This window comes from Cyphomyrmex costatus, unplaced genomic scaffold (assembly GCF_001594065.2).
Source record: "Cyphomyrmex costatus isolate MS0001 unplaced genomic scaffold, Ccosl1.0 scaffold30, whole genome shotgun sequence".
In the NCBI taxonomy this organism is placed as follows: Eukaryota; Metazoa; Arthropoda; class Insecta; order Hymenoptera; family Formicidae; genus Cyphomyrmex; species Cyphomyrmex costatus.
This window is the reverse complement of record NW_017277125.1, coordinates 920484-930933: the sequence shown is the minus strand read 5'-3', so window position 1 is coordinate 930933 and position 10450 is coordinate 920484. Positions and strand designations below refer to the sequence as shown.

At 38.6% G+C, this 10450-nt stretch overlaps 1 protein-coding gene across 1 annotated transcript; it reads right to left on the bottom strand.

The window, feature by feature from the left end:
• Window positions 1-36: 36 nt before the first annotated feature.
• On the bottom strand, window positions 37-4321 carry LOC108775449 (fatty acyl-CoA synthetase and RNA processing-associated kinase 1). Its single transcript, XM_018541824.1, has 5 exons — window positions 4018-4321; window positions 3044-3326; window positions 2274-2462; window positions 1678-1796; window positions 37-1603 (listed from the first exon to the last, which is right to left on the bottom strand). The coding sequence occupies exons 1-5, from the start codon at window positions 4319-4321 to the stop codon at window positions 195-197; spliced, it is 2304 nt and encodes a 767-aa protein (XP_018397326.1). The 3' UTR covers window positions 37-194.
• Window positions 4322-10450: the final 6129 nt, after the last annotated feature.

The following is a 10450-nucleotide window of genomic DNA, read 5'->3' as shown; positions in this document are numbered from 1 at the left end:
TGAAAGGCTCTGATTGGTTGATTTTGTTATGCTTTATGTAAAGGTCTGTGCTCTAGCTTTTTAGCTCGTGAGCTAAATTTTGAACAGACCTGATATAGACAGTAATCAACAGGTTCCGTGATTAGCATGACTTGCGCAAATATCCAACTTTCGTCGATCTCAACAAAAATCCGGTACATTCTTTAGTTTATGTCTCAATTGCTCACAGATCGACTTCCACTGCCAATGGAATCCTGCCTAACGACGTTTATTTTCATCGGCAGTACGATACCCTGGGCGATGCCATAGTGTTCATACGCATCTTTTCCATAGGCTACGTTTACCTCTTCGGCCCGTTGACCGGGTTTGTTCATGTTCGATGACGAACTCGTCGGTGAAGCAGCCGAGGGTGCACCCGCGATACCCTGCAGCGCGTTGAAACTCTGCATTGCCAAGTGAGAAGTGGCTGACGTTGTGATTTGCGTCGCGATTGAAGGCGAGCCTTCGATTCGGCCAGGGAGAGCGCTATTAGAAGGCTGGGGCTCGACTAGAGACGCGTTGCTTATTATCGCCGCCACAGGTGCTCTATCAGTTCGAGCGACCGGTGTAGGGATTGATCTCGCCGCTCGTGAAGTCGATAATATAGCAACGGAAGGATTGTTCGCTCGGATTGTCGTCGGATGTGAGGTGACAGATGTCTTTGCTGACGCACGTGGCGGTAACGAGTCCTCCATTTCCGAGGTTCGTAAAAGTGTCGCGGACTGTGTCTTTCTCGCCAAATCGGTCTGAGCTTCAGCCGAGTGCTTTTCTGAAAACGGCGCTGTATGAGCGCGATTCTTTCTGGCTGGAATTTGCGGGCTCATCGGTACAACTCTACCAGTGCTATCCGAGATACCGGAGGTTTTAGGCGGCGATTGTTTGACAGAGACAACTGCGACTGGTTGCACGGAGAGTGGCGATTCATCTCGAGAGTTGTTAGCGTTAATCCTTGCTTGATCTTTGATATTTCGGCCATTGGCACTAGGCATGGACGATTGAAGATTGCTCGCGGAGAAATCATTCGTTGTCGGTGATGCGAGGACATTCACCGAAGAAAGGTCATGAGTTCGATCACCGCCGTTCCTTACGGTGGCGAGATTTGGATCACCGTTGGGAAAGCTGGCGAAGCGCGCAATCGTTTCTCGCTCTTCAGCTACTTGAGGAGCGAAGGGTATTTTTCTTTCGACAGGTTTTACGGGCACTCTGTTTTTCGACGCGACGCGATTCTTCGCGACCCTACTGTCTCTTCTCTTTCTAGAATTATTTGTCGTGGCGCTTGGACGTCTCTCCGGAAAATGCCTGCCTCTCATGGAGATTGATTCTGCCTCCTCGCTTCCGTCATTGTCCTTGTCTTCATCTTCATAGAACTCCGAGTCGTCGTAAACATCAGACTCGTCCTCCTCGTTCTCCTCGGCGATCGCGCTAGCTTGTATCCATTCTCTGATACGAGCCTTCTTCTTCGAATGGTCCACCGTTGTCTCTATTCCATACGTCGTAAGAGTGTGGAGAAGTTGATTCTTTTCCTCTAAGGAACTGTGGAAGCTGTACATAGACGGGCATAACTCGTCCCTTTCGTCGGCGCCGCCTGCAGATAAAAAGAAATGTCGCTAAGGTATCGTGACGTATCATCGATATTATCGCGATGCAAAGTCAACTGACCGTTCAACGCTTTTTCGACCCCGAGTTTCGCTAGCCATCTGTCTTCTAAATATTTATTTACTTCCAATACGCTGACTGGTCGCTTGTCAATCTTCGGGTCCAATAGCCTCTTGAACATTCTTTATGAAATGCCGAGTATTTATTTAATTATGTGTTTTGTCAATGTTATGGGCGTATCCAGAAGAAGAGGAAAGGATTTTGAAAGGGTTCAACTCTCTCCCCGAAATTTCTTTCACTATATTTTGCCTTGTTATATTTTGTTTAATTTTTTAGAAAATAAAATAAAACTTATAATTTATAAAATCTAGTATTTTTTCCATTCGAAATCAGAATCGAAACAGAGACAAATAATTCGTTTTGTTTGTTTTTTTACAATTGGTTTAAGATGTATTCGTGACATTCTTAAATTCTTATTATAATAAGAGATAAATTCCTAGTCGCCGCTTGTCACGAACAACAATACTCTTAACAATCTTATAATGAACGAAAGACAGCGCAGAAAAGTGAATGAATAATAACTAACTATGTCATATGAGTGCACATTGATGGGGCTGGCGCTTAATTTCGCATTCTCAGATTCCCGAGTGAAAACTCACCTCTGCGCCCGCGAGCTGATCAGCTGAAATAATTTCGGTTTCTTGGCGATGTTAAGCGTCGCGTTGTGCCAGTTTTGATATCTGGTATAGCGCGGATCGTCCATCGCTGCTTTCTGCCATGGCAGGCATCCGGTCAGGCAGACAAATAGGACAATGCCGAATTGCCAGACGTCATGCGACGTGCGAGCTCTGAAAGTCATCCGTCCATCATCGTTAGAATGCATATTCTCAGCAACAATGTTCGAACTATCACCGAAAAGGCTTAACAAGAATGGTATTTTAGTGAGAGCAAATAGAATTTCTAGTTATAATAACTAGAAAGAAATACTGCTCGATCTTCTTAAAATATGCCATTCCTTTTGGGTCCTTTTGTTGGTTTAATCAGAATATTTTTCTTAGTCAAGTATTATTCATATACACCAATCGCGTTTTTCATATCCAATCAAAATTTCGGGGACATGTAATATTTAAAATTAGAATTTTGAAACTTCTCAGAGAAGATGGACCTGAATTTTATCCTACTTTCTCTTTCATAATCAGACCTTATACTTAAGACTTCCTTAAATTTATCTTTAGATACTCACAGACAATGAAATAATTCGTAGAGCATCTAAAGATGAATTTAAGGAAGCCTTGAATATAAGACTTGACTATGAATACGGGCATTAATATTCTTTCTTCCTCTTTTAATTTTCTGTGCGCATAAATATCACGTGACCATAAAAACGAATAGTATTTTAAGACCAATTACAGGAAATATATATAATTACTTGTACGTCTCATCAGTGTCGATCTGCAATACCTCAGGCGGTGAATACGGCAGCCACTCGTTATGTCTTCGCACGACGGTGTTAACTCGTCTAGTCTCGCCGAAGTCGCAGAGCTTGATACGCGAAAAATCACTACGAAACACGAGTATATTGTCGAGTTTGATATCGCGATGCACTAGTTCGCGGCTGTGTATGTGATGCACCGCGGCGGCGAGTTGCCTGGCCACCCTCTTCGCGTGCAGCTCGCCCAACCCTGTCTCCGTCACGTTCGACGTGAGATCGCCTGAAAATCGATGACACGATAACTGAGATGTATTTTCGTGCAACGACAACGCGAATATCATGCTCTTTGCAATGACAATCGTTTTATAAATGACATCGCACCTTTCACAATGCAATATTTAGAATCATTGCTTATCGTTGCATAGTACAACAAGTATTTAAAATTGCATAAACAATAAATGCAAAATTTGTACGATCTTATTTATGTAGGTACGTAGAAATAGGTCCATTGAGCTCTGATTAGATATTGATAAAAGATCGGAATAGATACGAGAGTAGTGCATTAGCAGTGAGATAACTAATTATAGATACTAAGACGAAGTGACACATGACAGGAGATATAACTCAAAGTCTTGTTCAAATCCCGATTGGGGTTCCGTAATTTATTTTCGACTGGCCCTTACATGTATACTTACACGATTTTATATATAATTTATATTTATATAAAATTATACACTTATTCTTTTAATTAAAAAATGTTGACTATTTGTCGAAATATAAAACACATGCTATAACTTACTTGAATTCATTAACTTTTTATATTAAATTTATACAGATAAAAAATAGATTGCATAGCGGATTCAGAATTAGAAATTAAAATTAACTTAATGAATGGCGCCTGATTTGTGAGTTGCACAAAAAGTTGTCCGCGCACGTGCAAGCGAACGTCGTAAAAAAAAAAAATCTCTCACCCAATGGGGCGTATTCCTGACTGAAAACGTAGAAGCCGGCCGTCTCGAATGCCACGTCATAGGTGGTTATAATGTTTCTGTGTGCCGACAGATGTAACCCATAATGAAATTCCCGAAAGAAGTCCGAGATGCTGGTGTACGGCTTTGGCAGGGCCTTCAGCACCATCTCGGTTTGTGTGCTGCGATGCTCGGTCAGCAGGATTTTGCCGAACCATCCCTCACCGACGATCTGCAGGATGTCGAACTCGTCGATCAGATTTACCTGTCCCAGAGAATAGTTAGCTCTCGACGTGCTGCCGCACATGACGCGGTCGTGATCGATCGAGAGTCACGTCGCGGCTTTTCGAGCCGCGAATGACGGATGAAGAGTGTACCCAAACGTTCGCCAGTCAGATCTCAATGACGCTCAAACCCGAGAGACCTCGGAACTCGGGACAAAGAACGCAGCGCGAATATACACGATGTCACGAGGGAAATGCAATCCCGATGGGAAACGCAGGGATCCCGCGAGCACAACGACCGACGGTGCGTTATCCGCTGCACGCTGAATACGACGCGACGCTCGTACACCCGACGTCGATCTCTACGCGCAACGTCTATTTTTACTCCAACGCACGCTTCGAACGCACGTTTTCATCCCGATGCGAACTCGATACATACAAGACGGTTTCCTCTTAATATCGCGTTCCGTTGAATCACATATCTTTATTGCAAGCGAGCGTCGCGTCTTTTCGACTAGATAGACTGCAATAGAATCGAATAAAAGCTATGAGTTTTTCCGATTGAAAAATTAAAATTACTTTTTACTTTAATATGCTGTATAATGGTAAAATTTTGATGTTGTATACACTCTTTTTTGTGATTTAAATAATGTAACTCTAGTCGGAACAAAAGTTCGTAGCGCTACAAACTGCAAAAGTAGCTGTAACTTTTAATTTAAAAAATGGACAAAAATTAAATTTTAAAAAAAGTTTTAATATCCATAGTAAAAAATCACATTTACATCATAATATTCATGAAAAATTCAAGAATTCAAAATCGATTCACAATAGTTACGGATAAATTGTAACGTTACTGCGAGATTATTAAAAAGGTTTACACAATAATATTATTTTAGCTTAATCTGTATGTGTGTGTATTATATACTAGATGATCTTTATATTCCGATAATAAAGACTATTTATTTTACGCGTATGTGTTAAAATGCGAACAATTGTCTTTATTCTCGAAATATAAAGAACATCTTCTATATAAAAAATAGATATTTAAGGCATGATTCAGTTAAATGAATCTCAAATTCTATTTAGATTCTGTGTCATCAAGAGTATAATTAAAGCTATATCAGACCATCTATATGATTCAGTATTAGAGATACAAAGTCACGAAGATGTGATCCAACGAAGACGAGTCACGGTCGCAAACGTTGTCTTCGTCACGGATCTTCTGTTAGGGAAACATTGCATTGGTGCAATGCCAGACAGGAGAATGGCCGTTAGTTGAGCGAGCATAATGAAATGCTGTTTGTTCGCGAATCCTATTTCTGGATCTCAATGTCTCGAAACTGGAAAAGCTCAGCTTGTGACTACCGGCACCATTGTTTAGGCTTGAGGAAAGCGCGAGAGGATTTAGAGAAATGCCATGGCTGACAAAGGAAAATCCAATTGTTATGACCGGTTTTCGCGGAAAAGGACTAAACAGAAGACACGGAAAGAATGTCCGCGCATTACCTTCTCAAGCTCGAACTCCCGTATTCTGTGAATGGACCCTCCGATCGCCTTCTTCATTCCGCTCATCTCGATAATTCACTGTTATTATTTTTTGTATGGTTCAACGCGCGGACTCAATTGCGGCGACTAGACGTTACATCCCGCGTCGCTCATAAATCTCACAGTATCATCGGTCATCGTCCCGAAAAAATTCCGCTCTTCAAAATGTATCCAATCCTGTAAAACGTGATTGATGTATGAGACACTGACATCGTGATGAAAGAAGTATAAACATAAATAGAAATAATCATGTTACGGCGAATGTTCGTGCTGTATAACAACATGAAAAAGATTCCAACGTTATGATAGTAATACATGGTAAGAAGTAGGACGCGATGGAAATCGGGCGAATATACTTTATCGTAAAATGAGAGTCTAACGACGCGACATTTCTGACGGGAGACCATTAACGGCATGAAATCGCAATTCTGCAAGTGTATGCGTACTGTCGATGCAGCCGGACGCCGGCTAGTATTTTTGTGCCGTGTACAATTGTTGCGCAAGACGAGTATGGCTGCAAATTTCACGAGGAATGCACACGACATATATACATACGATTTGGCAGATCGCACCCATCGACAATAGATACAAGATGAGCGTTTCCGAAACATTTCTAGCAAATGGAAAGCGTATCGTGCGATCCTTCTCACGTAAAGACGTTACAACATTTGCGAATATTAAATCGATATTCCGGATTTCCTTGTCACTTTTCATTTATCCAATAAAAATAAGCGCGCACGTGTCTTTCTTTCATCTCGAGTTACGTATACGTATCATATATTATTCAAACAGAACAACAAACCACTGTAGGCATTTTCTGCCGTTGTAAGAAGGTCTCTTCGAGATCATGCCTGTTCGTACAGGAACGCGAGCGTCCGTTTACTTAAGAAAGAGGAGAGGGAAAAGGAGAAATTCGCGCGCGGAAGATTCCCGAATTTTCTAGACCGTCGCGGTTTTCCGTGAGATATGATTGGGCCCTCGGGGCCGCGTGATCGATTACTATTGGCTGTCCATCGATGTCCCCCCCCCCCCCTCCGTGCGGGGAAGGGACGAGGGAGAGACGCGGCTCGCGGAGAGCAGTCTAACGTAAGATTCTGACCAGTACGTTAATAATTTTGATATAGCTGTAACCCCACGCATACACCACGATAACGTCAAAACAATGTTAAAATAAGTAAATCATTATTGATTCAAGAATGATTTCTCATTTTAAAACCATTTTAACGTCATTTTGATGACGTGTCATGATGACGTTAAAGTATGACTTTGAAATGATCACTAAAAAAGTAACTTTTTAATGATTTACTATTTATTTTTATTGTTCTGCTTCGATACCCAGAGAAGAAAATGTACTATATTTTAATAAATAATTATTTGACTATGGCGTTAATATAATATTTACTAAATAAAAAGATATAATAATTAAATCAAATTAATGGTTGGTATCGAATAAATGTATGTTTAGTAAATACTGAATTGGTAGTATTCAAACAAATATATTTATTAAAATTTTATATATTTTTCTCTCAGAGTACAAAAATTAGGAAAAGTTATAAAATTTTAAATGTCATATTTATGATTATTTGATCTTGAAAAAGCAGAATTTAATTAAATATTTATGCCCACTCTATGTCCGTTTCTATTACCAACGTAGATTAATTTTAATCTCAGTTTAACTTACTTTTTTGTTTTTTTCTAGTTTCAAAAAATTAGAAAAAAATAAAGAGTAAGTTAAATCGAAATTAATGTTAAATCTACATTGATAGAAATAAACATTATTCGGTTATTAATTGGACAAACGAAATTCTCGTTGCCGGATTATCGCGCGCGTAAAGATTTCTCTCCGCTCTTCGTAGAAAATGCTTCCATACGATAATCGGGGAAACAAGCAAGCAGCTAATAAATGCATTTTATTCAAATCGCATTCATATAATCGAACGCGAACTTACGGTTGATGGAACTCGTGAATCGGTCTCCCGTCGTTATTTATGTAAGCATCGTTCACGATTCACGGAAACACGAACACTCACAGCACGGGGTTGTCCATGCAAATTTACAGATCGCGTGCACCACCCCGCTTCAGTAATTCGTCCGGCATGCCACGCTGGGATTCGAGGAAGCACTTGGAGCAGTGGAGACACGCAGGGGCACAATTAACACCACTGAGAAAGCGCGTGCCTCCGTCCCGGAGGCACATCTGCGGGGGAAATCCGCAGAAAACGCGGAAACATGCTTCTGGAAAATCTACGTTGAGAGTTAAGTCGATGTCTTTTTCTCTGTTCCGCAAATTTCGCAAATCGAGCGGCCACGCACCTCGAATGATCTCACAACTGGTCTGCCGTGTTCGGTGCACTGTTTGCCTGTCTGCAGTATTTATAAAACGCTAACCGGAAAGCGCGGTTGGCGAGCTGATCTTGGCGTTTTGCCGGCTTGCCCGCACACCCATCACCTCTTCCTAAGGGCGCGCATGATGTTGCGATCATTGTGAATCTAAATTGCGTGCCATCGGGATTTGAGCTCGCATCAACAAATTTTAAGCAATCGCAATTATACTTTGTTTGAATTTTTTTAACTCTGAATAAAAATTCAATATCATATTTTAAATAGAAAAGAGGTTACTTATAATTGAAGCTAATCTTAAATAGTCTTCAATAATTGCTGATATTGACATCGTCTTGTGTGTCGTCTTTTCAAATTATACGGATACAAGGCATTTGCATTAAATAATAATAAATGTTAAACTGATATTTATATGCAGTAATAAATATTAAAATGGTAATTTTTTGTGACGATCGAGCCATGCAAAATCTTATAAGCTGCGATTTATGCTTTATTTATGCGCGAAAGTAACCATATGTGTATGCGTGAGGTCGAAGAATGAAATAAAAATGGAAATTACTTTTCTTGTGTCATTCAAGCGATCATTTGTATTGTTGTGAAATGTGTAACGTTTGATAATAGGGAGATTATAGTTATTAGTTTATAATTCTATTGTAAAAAAAATGTTTATATTTTATATTCATTATCAACACTTTCGATAATATTGGTAATAAGTGATTGCTATATACGTACTTATACCCGACGACGCGACGTAAGTATGATTAAGTACATATAAAATATTGATAAATGGTATTATCAAGTATTTTCAACACACAGTTGATCGATAATTCTAGAGCACAAAGGTTAATTTTTATTGTTTCTCGATGAAAAATGCGATGAGAATATAAATAAATTCTACGTGATATTTCGTATTGTATAAAAAAATTACCATATTGTTTACGGCCATAGTTTTTGTATATTATCGGTCTATTTATTTTACATTGCATATATAAACATTTAATACGAATTTACAAGCGTGCAATAAAATTAAATATTCATCACGCGTCGCCCGAAACGTATGACGTTGTGTAACTCCAAAATCAACATGTCTGGATTTTGCAATATTACCGAATCGGTAAATATGATTTCGTCGAATTCGCATTAATTCCCATATATCATCGAGCGAGAAATAAAAATATCTCTTGGATATTTTTTAACAGACAGCTCGATAAATGTTAATCGTTTTTCAAAATCTCACATAAGATCATCTTATATAAAAATCATCTTTATTTGTAAAATTAATTGTATAGGACTATTCCGATATTTTAATTTTATTTAGGTATGAGATATATACATGAAAGATTAGACGAGTAAACATTCCGAGGCTTTTCGAAGAAACATCATTTTACGTTGCATATTTAGATCGTATCAAATTTTAATGACTGCACTATGTTGGATATCATATTACGACATCATGCGGAGACTCACAGAACGTCATCAATAGGGATTAACCGACTGAGAACGCTACTACACAGTTTTTCATCCATTTCCGTCTAAAATTATAATATGACATTTTAATTATATTTTCTACATTTCTTTTCTTTTTATCTTATTAAAATATTTACACATTTTTCAATGACGACAAATATTGAAAAAAAACGCAACTAATACATATATCACCACGACAAATCTGAATTTTCTTAACAAAAGTTCTAATAAAACATACTTATATATTTAGTATATATGTATAATAACGTGTGCTTGATCATTTACAAGACAATATAAAAATTCATAACATTATAGCAAAAAATTTGTCTCGAAAAAACTACCGTGCAGTAACGCCCTCTCGAATACTGCAGCTATAGCAAGAATCCGATGGTATTACTTGGGGGTATTATTTGAATAAAATATTTATTTATTGTTATTTTTAAATTATGGATATACTTCCGAAAAGGACGGGCCGGAAATTGTTAGCGCGCATATGTTTTCTAACGTTTTTTGAGAGTCATGGCACAAAAAAAAACTTAACCAGTAAAACAATAAGCGAATTAACTAATCACATTAAAGATCGTAGGACAACAAAATTATAATAACAAATTCAAAATCATGTTTTGATTTTCTTATTGCTTACCGCTTTTCTAATCGGTTAAATTATAATATTTAGGCTGCGTTCCCACTATTTACTGCAAATATTGAAAATCTCCAGTACATACAGAACGTAAACTATAAATTTTCAATATTTGCAGTGAATATAACAGAATATAGCAGTATTTATAGTGTTCTTATTTTAAAATCGTCTCAAGTCATGGTTCAAAATGCTAATACAACCCTTCGAATTAAGACAGTTT

What these genes read in the sequence shown, in the direction of transcription:
- LOC108775449 (XM_018541824.1), bottom strand. Translation starts at nt 4,321, where the DNA reads ATGTGCGGCAGCACGTCGAGAGCTAACTATTCTCTGGGACAGGTAAAT. An exon ending in TCAGGAATACGCCCCATTGG is followed by an intron (nt 3,327 to 4,017) that starts GTGAGAGATTTT and finishes ATCGATTTTCAG; the next exon opens with GCGATCTCACGTCGAACGTG. An exon ending in GACACTGATGAGACGTACAA is followed by an intron (nt 2,463 to 3,043) that starts GTAATTATATAT and finishes GATGACTTTCAG; the next exon opens with AGCTCGCACGTCGCATGACG.